General features: G+C 40.5%; 1 protein-coding gene across 2 annotated transcripts; it reads right to left on the bottom strand.

The window, feature by feature from the left end:
- Window positions 1–1,454: 1,454 nt before the first annotated feature.
- grm5a (glutamate receptor, metabotropic 5a) lies at window positions 1,455–20,291 on the bottom strand. Of its 2 annotated transcripts, none has more exons than XM_031872663.1 (18): window positions 20,079–20,291; window positions 19,104–19,417; window positions 18,882–19,015; window positions 17,885–18,146; window positions 17,212–17,326; window positions 15,155–15,404; window positions 10,113–10,348; window positions 9,869–9,990; window positions 9,660–9,784; window positions 9,358–9,526; window positions 8,004–8,130; window positions 7,289–7,406; window positions 6,919–7,105; window positions 6,091–6,249; window positions 5,862–5,987; window positions 5,499–5,681; window positions 5,207–5,376; window positions 1,455–4,284 (listed from the first exon to the last, which is right to left on the bottom strand). In XM_031872663.1, exons 2-18 carry the CDS (start codon window positions 19,329–19,331, stop codon window positions 3,399–3,401), a joined length of 3,597 nt encoding a protein of 1,198 aa, XP_031728523.1. In that variant the 5' UTR covers window positions 19,332–19,417; window positions 20,079–20,291; the 3' UTR covers window positions 1,455–3,398. The 2 variants fall into 2 exon arrangements, with proteins under 2 accessions (XP_031728523.1, XP_031728524.1); XM_031872664.1 differs by having other exon boundaries at window positions 19,104–19,395.
- Window positions 20,292–22,038: the final 1,747 nt, after the last annotated feature.

Genomic DNA, 22,038 nt, shown 5'->3' with positions numbered 1-22,038 from the left:
ATTTGCCATATCTCCTAGACAGACAGATGCAAAGAGGAGAGCAGACTCTTCACTCAGTCTGTATCTTCAGCCAGGTTTGCACTCTTGTTTGATTTATAGATGTATTCTGTTTGGCCAGTTATTAACTGTTTGCACTCTGGGTTAATCAACAATGGCTATTATGTCATGAGGGGTTGCTCACATAGCTAAACAGGACATAGTGACTCGACTAACATATACTTCTTGCCACTTTCTAGCTTTAGGTGTGAATTACAGTTCCAATGATTCTGTTCTTCCCTCTGGCCCCTGAAGGGAAATAATGCTAAAACTGTTGTTTTCTGCTGCCTTTAATAACACATGTGCCTTGCAAAATTGGCATTTTTGCTATTTTGTTGCATTACAACCTGAAATAAAAATTAAATAAAAATTGAAAAAAATAGAATAAAAAACTGAAAATTGGTGATTTTTTTTGTTTTCACCAACTTTGCAATGAAGCCCTTAAATAAGATCTGGTGCTACCAATTACCTTCACAATTCACATAATTAGTTAAATTAAGTCCTCCTGTGTGCAATCGATGTGTCACATGAGCTGTCACATGATCTAATGGAGCACCATTAAATCCATTGTTAAAAAAAGTAAAGAATATGGCACCACAACAAACCAAGAGAGGACCGATACTCACGGACCAGGCAAGGAGGACATTAATCAGAGAGGCCCCGGCCCCATGCCCCATGCCTTCAAGCCAGATGTAAACCAAGCCAGAAATGTATAGCATGCGATATTCTGTGTTGTGTGAATCTAAAGTAGTCTGTAGGAGTGAGAGAAATCATGGTTATGGTTGTTTTTAGGCTGTGAGGTGTGGTGCAGTTGACTTGTTACATCATATTGAGTGTGCCTATATTTTTTTCCATTCCATTTATATCAGTGAGGGTAGACAACAGTATGTAACAGCATATACCACCATCAGATTTCAAGGAAAAACAACGAGTTGGTCCATTGAGGCCTTGATATCTCCCTGAGCTCTTCAAAGCTATTACGCTCTAACTATACACTTTGCCCACCATCTTGTGAATGTTAATTTCACTGAACAATTTTGGTCCACAATGCACGGCATAAGATATTATAATATGTTATTTAATAAAGAGTGCCCCAGAAACCCTATTTCTTGTTAGGTCTATTAATTATCGCCCCGTGATTTGACACAATTATCTTCTTATTTAGAGAAGGTGTATAATTAAAATCGGCTTAGGAGGTGTATAAATAAATACCGCTGCACATGATCCAGTTTCTTAAAAAGAAATGTGACTCCTTAAAACACGATAATATAGAAAATTCGATTTGTAAGTGTCATTCAAAAGTCACTTTGAGACATTCTCTTCCAGTAAGTTACACTTTTGATTTTTTAATAACTGATGAAGAATTCCTACAATAAAGAGCATTTACAGAGAATTACAAATAATTGTAAGAAACTGCGTTGCATTTGGATGGAAACCTTTAATGCAGCACAAGTTTAAATAGTAAATTCTGGTTATTTGAAAGGCAAATGAAGAGATAAAATGAACAAATGTCTTCTGTAGATTATATCAGTGAATTATTGGCATTAAGCGTATGTATACACCTGCAAAATTGGCACAAACCTGCATGCAAATATGGCAATTGTCTATGGTGATTTTTACATCAACAGCCAGTAGAAAAACAGTGCACATAAAAAAAACAACCTGAATACATTCCTGCCTGTGTAAACATACAGAATGAATAGGGACTGAAGGACATTCGCTAGCTCCGCTTGAACATCATCATCTGCTAGCCTTTCAATCCCTAGCGTCATTCATCTACATCCTCAGAGAGGCCAAAATGCAGATACAAAAAAAGTATATTCATTGAATATTTTCAAGCATAATAAATAACATAGTCAAAATCTCATGAATATTATAAAAAAATAATATATCCTCCTTATAATGCCTGAAACATGAGCCCATCTATAGAAACGCAATGCCATTTACTGCAGGGAGACGTTGGCACATATGTAGGAAAAAGCCAGGCTAGAAACCGCTGTTTTTCAACAGATGTCAGAAAAATCTGGCACACTTTCAGATTGCTTTTCTCCTCCTAAAACTAATCTTAAAAACACATCAATATACACACACACTGATAGTATCGTTATTTTTGCTACTGTAGCTATTCATCTTATTGGTTTCACATTAACAATATCAAAAAGTAATTTATTACAAATATAACTTAAATAGTGCAACCAAATCTTGACATCATGCAAACTGGAAACATTTTTGAGCCAACAGATGACAGCAGTCGTTCAGCAGGTAGGAGTTGAATCGTAAAAGTATTTCGGTTCAGACACATCCTGAGGTGGTAGATCATTTTGGTCCACTTCAAATTACAACTTATCATACATTCAGATAAATCACATCTAAAAGAAAGAATTAAAGAAAACAGCCAAGTAGTCCATCATCTCTTTAAAACACCTGATGGTGTTGTGTCTTTTGTTCTCAGGATGGTTTCATTCTCAGTACAAAGAGAAGGCTGTTGAGAACTCTCCACTCAGAAGAACCTGCTTCCTGATTTGCATACAATAATGCAGCATCTGTACACTTTCTATTCTAGCATCAGGATACAAAATGCTCGCTTGTGTCTTCCAGGATTGACAACAAAATTAGAGGGCAAGAAAAATGTGTCACACTTGACCTTTTGATTTCAGACAAAGTTATTTGAGCTATTTTCTTCTGGACAGATGCCTTCATGCTGATACAGTCTGCATCCACCCAGGTCTCAAAGTATTAAAGATTAGTCAACAGCAATTATATACAGTAAGCAATTAAAACTAATTGGTTTATGGTAATTTGAGATGCAAAATATACAACTTAAATACAACTACATTGAGTGTTACAATACCTGCACTTACCTAAACAATTCAAATGCCATTTCGAGAGTCAGTGTATGAGCCATTTTGGCATAATACAAAGAAACACTGAACATGAATATTTGGTAAATTTCCCCACTTAAGATTGATAACCATTATATAATGTAATAAAAATGCAAAAGGCAATTTTACATATGTTTTCTCAGCTTATCTCAGTATTTTCTTTGGGATTTGAAAAGTCAGGTACCTGCGTCAAGCATCTAAAATGCCCATAAGTGTGTTTCAGCTTTTTACTCACTTGGAGACAAACAATGAAGCACTGACATTGCTCAGCTTAATTTTAGAATGTGCAGTCTTGCCAATGGTATTTCTCCAATGTGTGAGTGAATTCATCCCAATCTGAAAATAAAATAAAAAAAAAACCGGCTTAAATATTCAGAATATCCACTTATAGAAAGGCATCCAAGAGTCTGGTCCGGTCTGAAGCATTTTCTTTAGAAATAAATACTCCACAAGGAGAAAAAATGTGTAGCGAGAGCAGGTTTAGAGAGAGGAGGAGCTCTGGCAGTAGTGTCTCAGCAGCAGCTGGTCATACTCGGCCTCAGAGGCTGGAGACAGCGAGGGCGGTGAGCTGCCGCTGGAGCTCAGAGACGAGTCTCTAAACGGGGAGGGAGGCGTCAGAGCGACCAGCTCCTCCATATCCTTGGCTCGCCTGCTACTCACGCAAGTCCCGGCCAGGTGCTCATAAATCTTACCTGCTGGTCGACTCTCGCAGAGATTGGAGATGACCGCGACCTCGGCATATGTGGTGACAGTGGAGGCGGCCTGCTTGCTTCTGGATGTGAGGTACTGAGGTGGGCAGGGGGCGGCATCTGCAGCTGCAGGCAAAGCGGTGGTAGGTGAGGCGTTGGCGGGGACTCCCCCTGGCAGCATCATGGTGTTCAGCTCGCTGATGTTGGCAGTAAAACGATTAACCACACAGCTGATTTGGTCCATGATAGTGGTGCCCTGAGCCTGGCCACCAATCATCCCTATGCCGATGTCACCAACGCCTATGACACTAATGTCCCCACAGTCCACCATACCAACACCCTGGTTGTTGTCCCCACCTCTTCTCCTGACTCCAGCTGGGTTCTCAGTCTCGTAGGTGGGTAAGGCTTGTCCATCCTCTCCATCTTCTCCTCCCTGGAAACCCCTTGGTGATGGAGAGGGGGAGCAGCTGAAGGGCTGAGACACCTGTTGCTCTTCAAACTGCTCTTTGACACCTGTACCCGCAGGTGCATCTCCTCCTTTAGAGAAAGGCTTGATGATGGCTGTCTGGTTCGTCTCGACTACCTCCTTTTTCTTGACATGGAATGACATCCTCTTCCATATGTTTGGTCTGTAGCTGTGCTCATTCTGCGCCCATGTCACCGATTTCCCATTGGAACTGCAAAACACATAAAAGAGAATTGTTTACATTTGATGAAAGATTATTATAAATATGACAGATTAATCGTGTGATACTGCATATAAGACATTATGTGACAACATGTACTGTATATTGCTATCATACCAGGGTAGCTTTTTCATATTCTACTTCTTTCTACCATTTCTACCATCCCCCGTTCTATCTTTTGCTGTCTGAGTAATTTTACTTCTCCCTCCATTTTGGTTTTTATCTTCCCTAGAAAGAGAAATCCTTAAAGGCAGTGTGTCACCTCTGGGAAAACTTAACCCAAATGAGGTTGCCTTTTCTCAGCTTAGGGAGCAGTTTTTCTTGGCACATCCAGCCTGTTGTAGTGGATTCAGCTCTGATTTCCCAAAGATAGCTTAGGAAGGAACAGGGATCGTTGTTTTCATGGAAATGTCTCAGCAGAGTTTTAATCTGTATACATGGACTCATGGACAGAAACACCTTAAATACTATATGGGTGTCAGTTTAGTAGTTTAGATTGTGGGTACTATAGTTTCTCTGCCATGTCACTACACACCTGCAGCTTTTCCCTCTTAGCACCCTCTTGCTGGACCATCCGTTTGGACCCTAGACCATTACTGAAAAAAGTCCTGAGATGAGGTAAAATGCTGAGTGATTGCAATGCAAACCATGGTTTTGCCGGTATTTTTATAGTGTGATTTTTAATAACTCATCCAATTTAATGGAGTGCCTAAGGCAAAAACTAATAATATAATTCATAGGATTTTGACTCTCTGAGAACAATCTTTTGCCACATTTTATATAGTTATCAATGGCAGAAAAAGAAGAAGGTGACATTATACAAATACTGGGGACAAATACTGGGGAGCATATGTAACACACAATATACTGAGCAAAGGTATTCATTGCTTAATACCCACTCAGGTCCCCATACCTGATGTTGTCCTGCACAGAACCACGGCGTCGAAACAAGTTGGCCATGCTGCTAGAGGATTTGCCAGTCTTGGTCGTTTTCTTGGCATCACCTACATGCATGCGCACCACTGTGGATGTTGTAAAAGCACTCCGGACATTTTTCTCAGGCTTGGCAAGCATGATGTACACCTGAACACAAAAATGAATATCAAAAAAAACTATTCGCATTAAAAATGCCAAAGAAAGATTGACAATGAGTTTCGTGTGAGTTTTTCATTGTGATTCTGAGAATTTGAGTTTCCATTTCTTACCTTTGGGACAAACATGCAACAGAGAGCCACTGTGGCACTGAGGCTGACACTAAAGCACATGGTTATGATCTTGTAGTTAGAGCCAAAGTAAATAGGAACAAAGGCCAGCCAGATGATGCATGTGGTGTACATGGTAAAGGCAATATACTTGGCCTCGTTAAAATTAGCCGGAACATTTCGAGTCTGTAGGAAAAAAGGAAGAAAGGACATTTTAAAGTAGTTTAAATTGAAGTAGAATCAACAGGATACAAGGGGAAGAAAAACGAGAAAAGGTCTGAGTGCAAACAAAGAACATTATGAGCCTGATAGAGAAAGTACAATGGGAAGGCCTGTGTGTTATTAACTGCTGTTGTGCTGAGGTACCTTGAAGGCGTAGAAGGTGCAGCTCAGGATAAGCAGGCCATTGTAGCCCAGCGGCGCCACCACCCCCAGAGTGGTCAGATTGCAGATCAAGTGCACCTCACGGATACTGGGGTAGTCATAGATCACCTTAGAGAAGAGAATGGGAGAGGTCACTGTAGCTGTATAAGTAAATGTAATTGAACATCCCCCACACTATAAGACACACACACACACACACTCGCACACAAACCTCTGGTGGCTCTATGATAAAAAGTGCCACAATAATCCCAAGCTGCAGCAGTATGAGTAGGAAGGCGATGACCAATTGTGCGCAGGCGGACATAAAGCGCGGTTTCTTAGTGCAGATCTTCTTCTTGCTGCCTGCCAAGATCCTCGCTATACGGTTGGTCTGGATCAAAAATAGATCAAATGGTTATGCAGGCTTGACTTACATCTACTGTGGATACTGTGAAAACGCGTGTGATTCATAACTATAATCCCCTTTTCAGTTTCCAGATCTTAAACATCAACCTCTGCCCACACACAGATAGAATTCTTACCTCCCTTACAACTGCCAACTTCCAATCTCTGGAAGCAGCTATGTTACTCCTGCACTTATCCTTAGATAAGTCTATTCTATCTTCTATTAATGCTAACAAAAACCAAAAAACTTTGGTTTGCGATAGTGGACAAGTTGTATGATCAAATGTGTCAGTTTGCAACATCATAGACGTCTCTCTCCTTTGCCGAAGCCTCCAACATATATTGTATACTCTAACTGCATGTTCCTCCTTCTGGTCCTTTGTTGACTTCTGAACCTTCTATTCAAGTGTATGAATCTTAAATCTTGAAGCCATTTAATTTAATCTTTGATTTGAGGCTGTCAAGATAACTTTTTACGGTATGGAATAGTTTGATACGCTGTAGAGTTCAATAGAATAATCAAAATCGGCTAAGGGTGGTACCTTTGGGCTTTAACTCACAAAGTTTGACAGAAAGTGAATCATGATACTAACTTGTACTACATACACTGGGTTTGTTCCTCTACTTCATGGCAGCAAAACAGAAAAGAAAGTACCTTGGTGACCAGCGCGGAGTAGCTCATGGCAGGGGACAGGCCGATTCCCAGCCGCTGGAGGTAGCAGTAGACTATGTGGGGCTTGGCGATAAGGCTGAAGGTGCACAGATAGCCCAGACATATTCCAACCAGGATGATGTAGCAGAGCTCACGACTGGATGACTTGACCACTGGAGTGTCCCAAAATCTACAGATGGATCAAATGATATCTAGGTTCACAAAATTGTTAAAAGGCAGCTGGAGCAGTAAAGGTGTTACTTTTTAACCCATTACTGCGTTGGTTCATGTTAGTGCGGTTGAAGTTGGATACATTTTGACACATTGATTTTTACTATGTATGTACATGAATAGTAAAGCTGTATTTAATTACTTGACGAAGACAGAAGTAACAAAAAGTGTAGCCATAAGGCCCAGGCAGGAGAAGACCACTGCAGCAATGGGCTCTGGATCCCCCCAACGCACATACTGCACAGGGATTGGCTCACAACCTGCAGGATACAGAGAGATCATGGTAGCAAGAAAGGAAGACACAGTGTCTAAAAGAGTGATAGTATAAGGACGTTTGTTCATGTATTTGTATGTAACAGCTTCAGAGCTTATAGTGAAAGCAGCAAAATAGATTCACGGTCATGAGAGTTGTGAAAGATTAAAGAGATCTGTAAAGGAGAGATGAGGGATCATAAAGGGATAGATCAGAGGGATGACAGGTTAAGCACACAGCTGTTCTCCTCAGGAGGAGCCACATGAAAACTGTCTTAATGTGTTTTATAAATCGACAGAGGAACAGGATTTGTAAACAATAATTCGTTACAACAGGGTGAGGAAAGGGTTTCAAATTGTTTTTGACTTTGGAGTTAAGAACTTTGGCTGCAGCCAAATCCCAAAAGTATTTGTGTTAAGAGAAGATAAAACAAGATAATCCTTTATTAGTCCCGCAGTGTTGATTTCTGTGTCAGGATGTTTGCCAGTTTGTGGCAGGGGATTTTGGGTGCACCATGAGTGTATGACCCAAATTCAGGGCTCTTCTGGTCTGTTTGGAAATCTTATATGTGCGGGTAACAGACACACAAACAAAGTGTATTTACCAGTGAGGTCATCAGTGGGCCAGAAGCCAAGGACACAGGCTCGACAAGTGTACTCATCAAACACAAACTCGTTCTCCTTGCAGGGGGTGCAAGTCCAACAGCAGCTCACCTCTCCTTTACGGATCACCTGGACACGCATACACACACACGCACGCACATGCACACACACACACGCACCAGTATGAGAAGGGCAAAAAGGTCTCAAAGCTCCAATGGCATTTTTATGTAGCTAATCTTACACTCTGACTGCCCGAAGGGCAGGGAAATGAGGATTTCTCCGTCAGGGGATCAAAGGAAGAAAAAAAGAGAGATGTGTGGAATAAATGTATCCTCATTAATAAAAAAAAAACATCTCTTTGTCTTATCAGCCCTTCAGTGTGAAAATAAACGGAGGAGAGAGGAGGCATGGTGGGTCAGTGGTTCATGCTTTCACTTGCAGAAAGTTCTGGGTTCATATCTCTTAGTGGAACTTGCATGTTTGCCTGGGGTTCCCTTGGGTGCTCCAGTCTCCTCTCACAGTCTAAAGACATGGAGGTCAGGAGATCTGGTATACTTCTCCTGAGTGTGAACATTTTACATGTTACTGTAGTTCTGTGATAGGATTCTGGGACAGGCTTCATGGACGGGTAAAAAGGAATAGTTTAGTGAGCAGAACTCTGAGAGAATGTGCGAGGTATTTTCTCTTTAGAGAAATGCATTGCCGATGTGATAGGAGCTAGGGGAACGACTGCTATCTTTTGTCAAACTCAGCACAGGTCAGAGAGAGACAAGCAGTTGGTAGATTGCAAAGCTGGGAACGTGGGCTGTGGTGTAAGGTCTGAAGGTGTGAACAAGCAGATCTTCTTCAAAGCATTTGTCTGGAGTTTTGAATTCCCTACAAGCTGCCACATTATCTGGGAGTCAGTGTAGAGTGTGTAGGAAGGGTTTAATGTTAGAGACTTTTTGGGATAATTAAGAGGAGACAGACTGCATTGTTCTCCGTGATTTGGAGAAGCTGCAGGGAGTTACAGAAACCCAGATGGGACATGATTAAAGCTTGAACAAAGAGCTTTGCTGAGTCCCTGATGGGGTGTTGGAGGATGTGATTGGATTGATTTTGTAGATTGCAAAGCTGTGGTCGCCGGCTATGGCTGCTGTGTGGGTCTTTTCTTCAGTAACATTATTATACTGTGTGTTCTCTGTTCTATATTGAATATTGCTTGAAGAGGTTGATACATACTTTACTGCATGCATGCAAATAAAAGGTAGATACAGTAGATAAAAATGTGTCGAAATTTTAAGAAATTAAACAAATCAATTTTAAAGCAAAAATCTTGCTCGACAATATCAAACTGTGTGTTGGAGTGGTGCACACCTTGATCTGTGCCTTCTGGCAGGGCTCAGAGCAGACTGACTGGATGATTTCACTGTTGTTACTCCAGATCTCCTCATCGTTCATCTTTAGGCCACCCTGATCCCAGCTTCCCACATGGATGTAAGAGTACTCATCCTCGCCTGTGCGCTTGAAGTTCATGATTTCATACCTGAGGCACATATATTGTGAGCATGAAACAGCAATATATATGTATATATATATATACACACACTTTATATACGTATATAACATTTCTTTCTACTTCTTCATTTCCCTCTTTCCTTCCCCAACATAGTCCTTACCTGCCAGGTGAGTCTCCACTCTGGTCAAAGTGGATGGCCTCCCCAGAAACACCAGTAAAGTTGGTTCTCATCAGGAATTCCAGCAGCTTGCGGCCATCAATGGGTCGCATGATCTCACACAAACCCTGTCGTCAGGGGAGGGTCAAACACGGTCAATACTGTCAAGCCCAATGTGAGAGCATAAATGTGCACGTTGTTCATTATGGTACCTTATATCCTGGACAGAGGGATTGCTGCATGGCGTGCAGACCGTAAGCCATTGAATAGATGGCATTTATGACGAAGCCCATCTTGGTGTCTTGGGCATACTGATGGCGCAGAGACTCTCTCCCTGTGGAGAACAGAGACCTGCTCATAAGAACAAACCCAGTCACTGTAATCTAAACTGATGTTGAAACATTTAGGGATGTGAATACAGTGAGGGAGGTGTGTGGAACATGATGTTGTACTAACAGGTGCAGGTGCGGTTGTAGATGCTGCTCTCCTGCGGATGCCCCCTCAACCTGCACTGGAAGCGATGTTGCCAGAACTCGGGGAACCAGGGGTTTCTCAGGTTGGCGTCAGGCTTCAGGTTCAGGTAATAATCGTCGAACCAGGTCACGTATGCCGACTTTAACTTTATCGTGATTCCACCAGCTGCCTCCCTCTGGTAGCCATCTGTCACATCAGACCTGTCTGCCCAGCCATCACTGGACAGGAGGGGGAGAAAGAGGGACACAGACAAGGTACAGCAGGTTGTTAGCTAGAATAAAGATCGGTCAACAAGACTTTATATTTTACGAGTTTTTTTTCTTTTTTATTTCCATCTAAGATTTTTTTCTCAAAGGCTGTTGATTACATTTTTTAATTCAAATGCTGAGATATATAGTAAATGCATACATGCAAATAATAAAACAGACAATTGCAATTTTTTTTTAATAGAAAATCTTTCTTATTCTTACACAGAAACCATTCATTTACATATACAGCGCATTGAGTACCATTTTAGCATCTTGCTAACTTTTGCTCTGTATTGCAACCCACACCAATATTTGACGGTTGATTCAGCACCATCACCTCAGCAAGACTTGACTCAGGAAAAGTTGTTATTATCTGTTATCTGGTAACCGGTAAACCTGACACAATTAATTTAAAGGCAGACATTCTGCCTCTATTGTCCATTACAAGGAAGACCTCTCGGTAACATCTGTCCTCATACTAAAGTACATTGCAGCATTGCGATTATGACGTTGATGCTGAAGAATAGCTCCAACCCTAACCAACACTATAGTTACGTACTGGGGTTCTTCTATACTTAGCCTTGAACCTGGTTCACAATTACACCGTAAGAAACTGGTTTCATCAACAGAGGAATAGCAGGGTGGCTGACATCTTGAAATAGCCCATCTCAGCATTCCAAGATGCAAATCTTACAGAAATATCCAACATTAGCTCATATTAAACAAGTTGAGGCGAAATATCTCACAAATAAAGGATTTAACAAAATAGAGGATTAGGGTACAACAGGTTATGTAGTCTAAAATGGACCCCTTAATAAAGAGGTCCATGATGCATTTTCAATGTAGCCTGCTGTAAAAAGCTTTAGTTAGTGCCTATGGTTATATTTTGTGCCAGTGTTACACAGATTGAGAGAGACAGGTGGTGCGTCGCAAATTGAACCTAATGAATGCTCTGCAGAGAGTTACAGTAAAATTAAATATTTATTATGATGACTCAGATGTACCAACACAAGACTCACTGGGTGATAAAAATATAAAAGTATTTGCTCACACATCCAAGTTTGAAGAATTGCGAAGTGTCTTTTTAAAAGTATGTTCATGTGCAAAGATGACTTGAAATAAACATCAAGGTATCAAAGGTTGATGGTGCTGGCAGGACTGGGCCATGCCGTTGATTTATAACTTGGAAATGTTACGTAAAGGATTCATTATTTGTTTCATTCTAAAGGCAGTGTGGTACAACACCTTCTTACTATAATTACAAAAAATACCTGATGCTTAATGAACTACACCAGACATACATCATCAGACTGCAGTGTTTGCAAACACATCTGATCTGTTATTTATTCAAAAACACTGTGGGCTTGGCCTAAAAAAAGCTGTCTTGTCAGTGAACTGAATAGGTTTCTACTCCGTCTATTATCATTCCTCCCACTAGACGCTTGTCTACGATCAACAAAGACAGAGGGCTGATGATTACACCTCCACACACGTGCATAAATGGGAACACTCATACCTTGCTGACACAAAGAAATGCACCCATCTCCTTCTAACTGGCAAGAAAAGCAAAATAAGTCATTTTTGAAACTGCGCTAACCAAGCTCGAGTTATACAACAGTAGTGTGGGTGGTTTTTTTTTATGATGGCTGGTTCTCTAGGTGAGGTAGGAGATCATTTCATAACACATCCTTAGAGAAGCAAGCACAGAAATGGTACACTGGTATAAAAAGGACAGGAATGGAAATGAAAAGCATGGATGGCTTTGACTCTGGATAGTTTGAATCACTCTTGAACGAGAGCTCTGAAACCCACACAGCGACCTTGGAGGGCAATATGCTGCATGCAGCGTGTTGCTACACCACCTACAAGCTTGAAGACACACACAAGTGTGCGCTCACACATACACACACTTACTGACACGTTGTGCTATTTTTTCACCGCATACAACATAGTACTGGTCAGCTATCCAGCCGTATCTTTTCTGAGTGGATACTTTGCATTGTAGTGGTACGAACTTGAAGCTGGAGATGGGTCCATTTCTAAAATTAAACTGAACAAGATGAAGTGAATTTTTTAGTATAGTACGTCAAAAAAATGTCATCAAAAAGCTTTAGTATAGTATGTCATGAAAAACATAGTCATAGTATCGTTTAACGTCATAACGGTACTCAAAACTTTTTACAAGTCAAAATAACTGTAGGTTACAGTAGCCTATGGGCCGTCAGAAAATGCTAAAAGAAGCACATATGACTCGAAGCAACCAATACTTATAAGACTTTCTTCTCAAAATATTACAACTTTTTCATTGTTCCTGCCCTAAAACTGCGTCATTGACAAGGATCAATGGAATCAGGATCAATGGAGATTATTTGGAAATGAATCAGCTGATATGTGGATAGGTATGGATAACAGTAAAGCATAATAAACTTCCCCCTGCTTCCTCAAATTGATAGAAAATGCCCAATTGATCAATTTAAAAAGATTTCAAACATTTTAGCAAGACAAACCCAATATGTGACACATGGATTAAACTCTAATTAAAAATGTTTCTTTGATTAAAACAGTTTCTACTTTGATATGAAATGTTCGAAAGTGTGTGAATTTTTTTTTAGTACAAGATGATTTTGTGGCAATAAACTTGGGAGTCGCACCAAATGTATAACAAGATGAAGAGTGTACAGTCATGCTAACGGATCTTTGAGGCCGTACTTTAGGCTGAGTGGTGAGCTACATGCTGACAATGACAATGCTAACATGCTGATGCTTAGCAGGTAATGCGTACCATGCCCACCATCTTAGTTAAGCATGTTAGCAGCATGCAAACATTTCCTAACTAGCGGACACAAAATACAGCTGAGGGTGATGGGAATGTAATTAGCTTTGCAGTTATGTGAAATTAAGTTAAAGGTGTCCAGTACACGTACAAACAAATCTCAAACATCAAATATTGAAACTGAATTGATTACATTGAATCATCATCATCGTTGAAGAGAAATCGGTAGCTGTTGGCAGTAGACAGCTTTGCTTAGTTTACAAAATACCAGAGTCAGTAACTACAAACCTTTGAACTGAACTCAACTGTACAGGATTTAAATCAGCAAAGTGCTTCTCGATTTACACCTCTTAACATACAGTGTATCAAAAACATGTATTGGACCAGATTGAATTTTTGACCTAATGGTAGGGCTTGATGAAAAGTTAAGGGATCACCAAAGTTACTAAAATTCATCTTGAGTGCAACATAAATTTGTGTCAAATTGAAAGGCAATATACCCTATAGTTGGGCAGATTTCACCATTGCTTTCTGTCCAAACAATCTGAAGACAGAGAGTGGCTTGGATACAACGGTTCAAAATTGGCTTAAGCAGTGCTGGCTACAAAACAGCAAAAAAAAGAGATAATTACCTGCTCCTTCAGTCTCTCTCTTTCTATAAATGGATGTTTGAATGCACTGCACACACACGCACAAAGACCTGGTGACAAATCCTCCAGGCTAACATCAAAAGGATAGTTTGTGAGGGCAACACTAATAACAAGAATGGTAGTGGAGGCAACAAAGTGAGGTCAGAAACATGATGCTGAAGGACAGAATAGGACACACACATAGTGCATGCTCATATAAGATCTTATCAAAAGTGACACAATTTGCCACCTTAACAGTACATCTCGTATCTAATCACCAACAAAACAGAACAGCAAGGAGAAAAATCTTAACAAGTCAATAACTATGATCTTTAATAAAGAACAGATGACACCTGTCTGGAAGCTCTGTGTGGTAATATGGATGAGAGAGCATGATGTTTTGCAATATGTAGTTCAAGGTTATTTTATGTTTCCTGCTGTCAGATTTGAGCGACAGCCTACATATGTGGCTCCTAATGAGGGAACGCATTTTTAGAACACGAGGGACAAGACTGAGCTCGAGAGCTAACCCTTAAAATAAAACACGTTATTCTCGGAGAGAGTGAAACCTCCTACTAAATCAACCCCTTCTTTCATGCGCATTTTTCTTCCCCTTGTGTTTTTAATTGCACGTTGTCTCTCCTGCATCGCATGCCCAGTCTTCAACATGTGTTCTGCCAAAATTAACCTATGAATGAACCATTTGAAGTTGTAATATATCCCTAAAAGAAAATTGGAAAACCATCACTGCCTCATCTATTCGTTTGTCTATTTAGGTGGCCTCTTTCAATAAGAAATCCCTGATATGCTGACTTTATTTGACTCCCAGCTCTAGCTCTTTTCTGTTGTCCTTTTGTGACAATGAACATAACAATATTATACTATTTAATATTGATTTATGATTATTTTACTGCATTTCTCTATAGGGATTGTAGAGCTAAAGGATGGTCTTACTTAGAATTATTATTTGGAATGGTAAATATAAACAAAGCAGGCTTGGTTAGCCTTCCTTAATGATAGCAACAAGTGCATCGATACGGACCGAATAAAAAAGGTAGTATGAAGTACCGAATCAAATTTAGATAAACATACATTTGCATATTACTAGTGTGATCCAAGTCTGTGTCACAGTGTCATGTAATCACAAAAAAGTTCGTTAAAAATACCGTGACCATCCCAGACCACCATGAAGTTGATGGATGCGATGAAGATGATACTAAGAATGACGATGAGAGGACAAAGATGGCCCCAGTGGAAACAAACACATCTTATCTGATGATGCTGGACATGAAAAGAGTCTGGAGTCATTTCTTTTAGCCTCTAATTGAAGCAAAAACACATCATCAATTCTACATACTACAATTCTCCACTCACCTTCCAACCAGCAGAAACTCTCCCACCAGACGCTGTCGTCTCATGGCCATCAATATGCCTCGGACCGTCATGCCCTCGCAAAAACAGGCCACAACCCTGGCTTTGGGTAAGTGGGCTCGTAGCTTCTGCAGTAGCTTATCAAAGCTCTGTTCCCCAGCGTTGCTGTATATCTTATCAGAGTGGGCAATGCAGATCCCCTCCTTTGCTGCCATGTCTTTAAATGCTTCCATACCACTCTCACCATAATTACCTATGGAAGGGAATACATGAAAGTAATTCAGTAATTGTTTGTTTTTGTTTTTGTGTTCTCCTCTCTTTCACTCTGGCACAAATGCTCTCTTGCAATTTTGTGAGACACACACAGGCGCACGCAAACACAGGGTACACGCTCAAATACACTGGTGTAATGCCAGCACAACACTTGGGAATCGAGTAAATTTGTCCCCATTATGGCAGCTGTCAGGGGTTACATTCTCCTGTTTTTGCTGGAAATGAGGTCATCTACTTTCTGTTGCTAAGCAAGTGTACTATCACTCTGGGCATGACACTGTTTGAGGCATCCTTCTCATTAATACTACGAATGCATTTTACTCCCATATGTGGCATGCCTCCTTGAGTGGTAACATCTTTTTTTTGTTTAACTGTATTCTCACCTCGATTCAACTCTCTGTTAATGTGGCTGATGGTGTTGCCATTTCTGTTTGAACTATAATTATTTAGTTTTCTTCTTTGATATTTCTTTCCTTTCTAGGTCTAGGCCTTTTTTAACCTTCTATGCGATCAAGAACAAGTCTGTTGTCTACAGGTATAGGCAAAATGTAATACAAAATAAGATGAGCAGTACAGTGTTTGATAGCCACAACCATAACCACTGGGGATTCTAGCAAGATAGTCTGCATCATAAACATTAGAACTAAGGCTTTTCTTACAATGAGAGCTACTTATGACGTGAGGTTTGATCCTGAAGGAGAATATTTGGCATGCAAAATACTTTTTTTTCTTTGCAACAGTTTGGTATCTATATGGAATAAACCGGAATGATCCAGTCAGGATTTAGCACTCATTCCTATCATGTGGGATTTATTTCATAAAAATATGGCCTTGAGACATTAATAGATTCAAAAAGAAGCAATAAATTGAGCGAATTAAGAGCGTATGAAATATTTTGGTGTTTGATATTGAGAATGATGGCAATACGATGTATTTTGTTTCTGAATAGGTGGGATTAGTGATTCAAGGGCTGGATCTTTTGAATTTGTGATAACCCTGTGTGTTGATATTGCCTAGACGTCTACAGCAGGGGGTGGGGTTGCTTTGGGGTGAGAAGTGGTGATCAGCCTTATCTGCCCTACAAAATATCATATTCACTTGTGGTGACAAAAAAAGAAAATGACGGTGTGATCATCCATCGCACCGTCCTTAAAGGACAACAATAGAGATGCAACTTTATCCGCCTCTCTTCATGTTTTTTTTCTCTCTTAAAGCATCTATACTTTTCACTGAATCAAAAAGTAACATATAGATAGAAACAGAAAAATTTAATAAAATGCAAATCTGATAATAAGTAACTGTTGTGAGAATGTGATCAGTGGCTTAAGCCTTACTGAAATCAGTGGACAGAGCACCATGATAACCAGAGAGTTCAAAGCCCTCGGCAGATGTTCCCTGGGAAGCTTTGCCAATGATGAACAGGATTACAGAAAATACATAATCACAGCTAATTTCACATGGATTTCTTATTCATCCCATAGATATAATGGCTTCCACTGTACAGTAGAAACAACGAGTAGCATGGTATGCGTGGCACTGCCTTGCAACATACATTGTTTTTCCATTTCTGGTCCAATAGAGATTATTATAAGCTTCACATTGTATAAAACTACAAAAGATTGAACAGATGCAACTGATAAACAGGCAGCTCATGAGCGTAAACAACATAAATGTTGTTTAATACGTGTGTAAATAATGATGAGATTGGGAGATGAAAGGAGAATGATAGAAATGTCAAAAGAAATGCCAAATGTAAGGAGGTAACACACATGCATGCACAGTCTCACCCTCTGTGTGTATTGCGGACACGAAACTCCAGTTGTATTTCTTGACAATGTCCACCATGGCTTTGGCCTGTTGCATATCTGATGGCACCACCCTCATGAAATACTTAAACAGGCTCTGTTGGAAGGAGTTTACATGTTCACAAGTCTGGCAGTATTCTTGACAGCATGTCTACACATGCATCCATAATAAACCCGATCACAAACCCCATTCCATTTTATCGTCCATCGACTTCCAGACGATGTTTAGAGCAAAGGACAGCAGCGATGTTTTAGCAGGATACTGCATACAAATCTGGTATACACATCCTGTCTAATTTTACATTCTTTAATATATTCTATCTGGCCTTCAATCACCAGCTTTCCTTCTATTGCGATGTGAAAATCGTCTTTGAGATAGGCGAGGAAATATCTGCTTTTGTTGTTGTCATGGCTACATTATCATCCTCATACAACATGGTTGCAAGTCAGGTTACTTTGTAAAGTCTACACTGAACTTAAAAATGGAAAAAGCAGACTTAAAGTCTCTTCAAGATGATTTCCATCAAACCTCAAACCAGTAACTGCCGAGAAAGAATACAAATATCAACGTTTGATATGTTTGCTTGTAATTCAATGTGAAGGTTTGAAGTTTTCTCAAACTTTGATGTCAAATGTTTTTGTTAATTGATCTTACCTTGTCACTGAGATCCATGCTGGTGGCTGAGTAAGCGATCTGTGGGATGTTGAAGAGCTGGAGGAGATTTTGCACCTGGATGGCCACAGAGCTGGATCCTGGTCCAATCAGTCCCACAATGGGCTTCTTCGACTGCAGCAACATGCTCCCTGCCTCGGCAGTACACCTGCCCTGGCTCTCCTCCTCTTCGTTGAACACTAGTGTGTCCCGGATGAACTCAATGCTCTGCTCCAGTGCCACTGCAGAGTGCCAGCATGAGTCCCTGGTATAGACAGATGGAGTTCAATGTTGTTTAGGCAAGCAGAATGGGAATACGAAGATCGCTTGGAGAAGCCAGTTGGATGCTTTTTAAGAACATAGTCTGCACCTCATGCTTTAAAAAAAAAAAGAGCAGTGAGAAATCAGCAATCCAAAGTTCAGCCAAAGCTAATATGAGCTTTCAGCAGTCTGAGTCAGTCAAATCAATCCTCCAAATCTGTTTCAGTACAAATTTGTCTTTTTTTGTTTCCTTGCTGAAATGCAGTGGCGAGATACTTCCTGGTAGTCACATGTAAGTCAACATCAAATCAACCATCAATCAGCCTCTTATTGGTTTCAGCTGAACTTTAAAATGATTGTTGTGCTGTGGATTCAGTCCCTCATTTGTTACAGTGTAGTTGCGCTTGGAAGGGTTCACTTCACTGCCCTTATAGGGAAGAGGAATGATTGAGGCAACTAACTCCTTTGAGTGGTGTAGTACCTTTAATATGAAATAATCTTCACCTGTCCCTTGAATTTAAGGCAATATCTCCAACCTGTTGACTTTTTGTCAGAGTTGTATGCCAAACCTCTGTGTATTATCCCACTCCTTGTGTGATGGCCTCTCTCTCAGACAAATGTATCACAAGTCTTCATTGTGTCAACACATGGTCCTCTCATAATTCAACAGTATAGGTCCTTAACAACAACAACAACAACAACAACAACAACATCAGAATGTTTGTGTATGGTTTCTGACCTGATCTCGCAGCCCAGGGTGATATTCGGGAGAATAGCAGGGTCTGCGTTGATTCGATCCAGAGTGTGCAGCATGGCCTCCACTCTCTGGATCCCATACTGCTCACGCACCGCACCACACTTTCGCTCATGGACCTGAACAAAGTTTTACACAACTGAGATCACTGACATTTATCCCATATACACAGGTGGAGACAATGAGCACATTGCATAGAGCATGTACCTTGTCTGCAGGTGGTTGGTGGTGGACGGAGAACAGAGCTCCTATGATGATGTCACCAGGGATGTGTGTCAAAACCCTTCTCTCGGTGTTCTGAGCATTGACCCCACCCTGCTCTTTCAGGCCCAGCCAGCTCAGATCAGCTCCCAGTAACACACTCACTGCTACCAGCCTCACATATAACCCTAATCTATTTCCCATCCCTGTGTTCCTCCTTGCACCTCCTGTCATCCTCTGTCCTCTTAGAGCTGACGTTCAGATGAATGTGCTGTCTTTGGCATGGTGCTTGTAGTGCCTATAGGGTAAAGGTTGGATTCCTGAAGAAAATGATAGGGATTGGCAGTAATTGAGCTCAGTATATGTAGACAAGTGTAAATGTTTGTTAAACAGACAATACACCAAGATTTTTTTGGACAGACTTACTCAGTCGAGGCGCACATGTATTTTAAACGGTTCCATGTAAGAAATTTGGTTGAAAGAAAATAGTTACAAGAAACACCTCACATCAAGGTCTGTGGATCATTTTCATTAACCACGTCATGATTTCTGGAAATAGACATTGCTGTGGAGTTTTTCAAATGTATATATTTATTTTTTTTGGTGCTCCAAAAGCCGAGTGCCGTGTTGTTCCATTATATCTGAGAGAGGGCAGACATCTCTACAGCCGATATCTCTAAAACTAGGCAACTCACAACAAGATAAATAAATAACACTTCGGGTACAAACAATTATATTTTTGATTTTGGGAGGAACTGTCCCTTTAAGTACAGTCATCATGTGGAGCAAAGAAAAAAAACTTTTCCCTTCATACAGCCCTAAAAATGTCATCAAGTTGCTGTCCATGGTGCTAGAATTATGTTGGCAGTGAATCGTGCAACAACAAAAAAAAAAACTGGCTTGTGGTCCAACGAATAATTAACAACCTGTGTAAAACTCAGCATACAGCATACCCAAACTATACAGACAACTTCAGCCTACCTGTTTTCTGCCAGCAGCCTTGCAGATGCCATTCCTTTTGAGATCGTTTCCATCACAGACGAGCAATAAGAAACGCGTTGTAGGTTTCTGCTCAAGCTGAGCCTGCCGCCTGGTTACAGGAAACTGCAAATAGCAGCAGATAATATAGCCCGTTATTGGAACATGTTTGAGTTACTGACGCACACGGCGCGCCCCCCCCCTCCTTCTCCACCTCCTCCTCCTCCTACTCCAAAACAGTGGAGCGCATGGAGCATCAGCAGTGACTAAATGAGCATAACTGTAGAAAGCCAAGGGAGGCGAGGCTCATTTGAAAGATGAACGTTAAGAATTCACATCTTTAACGAATACAAGTTAAAGCACCAACAGTGGCGTTTTTTTTTATAGAACGTGATCGGCTAACAATCAATTGGTAGGGCGGGTTTCCCGTTCTCTTAAACTTTGAGTTCTTGATGACCCCAATCCCTCTCGCTTTCACCGTTTTAGTGTAACTGTGGTAACCGACTCGATATGATCAATTCATAATTAGTCAGACACTGAAACGAGATGATTCCCTTTAACTGGAAAGTTACATTTAACATTTCCAGGGTTCTTCTCAGGTCACAGATAAAAGACAGTGGCCATATAACCCGATGTCTACAGGTTGGTATGAATGGCTTTGTTTTGTGGCTGACCTTTCTTGTGCCTGAGTTCAGTTTGACTCCATTCACTGTTTGGTATTGTATTTTATTATATTCTCCTTGATGCTTTATGACTTTTCTTTCAATATTCAGTTAGTCATTAAAGTCTGTTCAAAGAGACACGATTGGGGTTCTTCTGAGCTGGATGGAAAATGATAGTGTCCGGGACAGAAAATATCCTTTAATGCACTTCCACTGAAGCCCTGTCCCTCTCTTGCCTCAGGTCAGAATGACTCCAAACATAACTAAAGGTCCCTTTGTATAATACAAAGTGTATTTCTCAAATACTTCAATCGCCTGTTTCTTTAAAGATCGTCATGGGATCCAGTTTTTGAATGAAAGTAATCTAATGTTTTGTAGGCTAAGATGTGTGACGCATATTCAATAACGACAATCTTTACAGAGGATGTTTGGAAAGTCTAATCAAAGGGAGGTCAAATGTGTGATTGAAGATGTTTCTACATGGGGATTCATTACCAGGAGCCAAATGTATGATTTGTTTTGCCTGCAAAAGTCTGGTTTGTTTGTTTGCCTTTGGAGACAGCGAAAGAGAAGATGGTGAGCGGTCATTTCGAGAGAGAGATGGGTATTGTAAGTAGTAGCATGGCGCCATCTGGTGGGGATTTGTTTGCTGTTATGGACGGTCCTGCTCTATAAATATCACTTTTCAAAGAGTTCCAGAAACATTAGACTAAAAGTTTAACTACGAAGGCAAACAATGGTCATGGACTTAGGTGTAGAAAACCATGTGAGCAAGTAGCCTACTGAGAAGCTCAAAGTGTTCTTCTCAGAAAGCGTACAAATGTAAAAGTCACATATTCTTGCTTTAGGCAATAACTTGCTTTTATCATACTTCGCTCATCAGCTTGTGCTCAGTGAATCCTTTGTTTTAGGTTCCTGCATTAGTTTAGGCTGAAGGTAATCATTTTCGGTTTTGTGGGGTCATGCCACACAGTCAAAAGAAAATCCACTAACGTGATTTGATGAAAGGGATCGTTGGAACTTTGCGTGTGACAAAACACCAAAAGATTACAGTTTTAGTTTTTGACAAATGTGCAATTAAAACTACCTTCTTTTATATACATGTGTTTTTCAAAGCGTTTAAAAAGCTATTTGAATTAAAACTGGGGCTTACTATTCATTATTCAAATGTTACACTGAATATACGTGACAGTATTTCTTTTTTCTTTTCCTCTGGAAAGAGTTGGCTGTAGTCTTGGGATGTTTGCATTTCTACTGATTGCGCCCTCATGGGGTAAGCTTCACCCTGAGGGTTAAGCGGC

Source organism: Anarrhichthys ocellatus, unplaced genomic scaffold, assembly GCF_004355925.1.
Source record: "Anarrhichthys ocellatus isolate YVR2014 unplaced genomic scaffold, GSC_Weel_1.0 scaffold65, whole genome shotgun sequence".
NCBI lineage: Eukaryota > Metazoa > Chordata > Actinopteri > Perciformes > Anarhichadidae > Anarrhichthys > Anarrhichthys ocellatus.
This window is presented reverse-complemented; position numbering and strand designations above follow the sequence as displayed.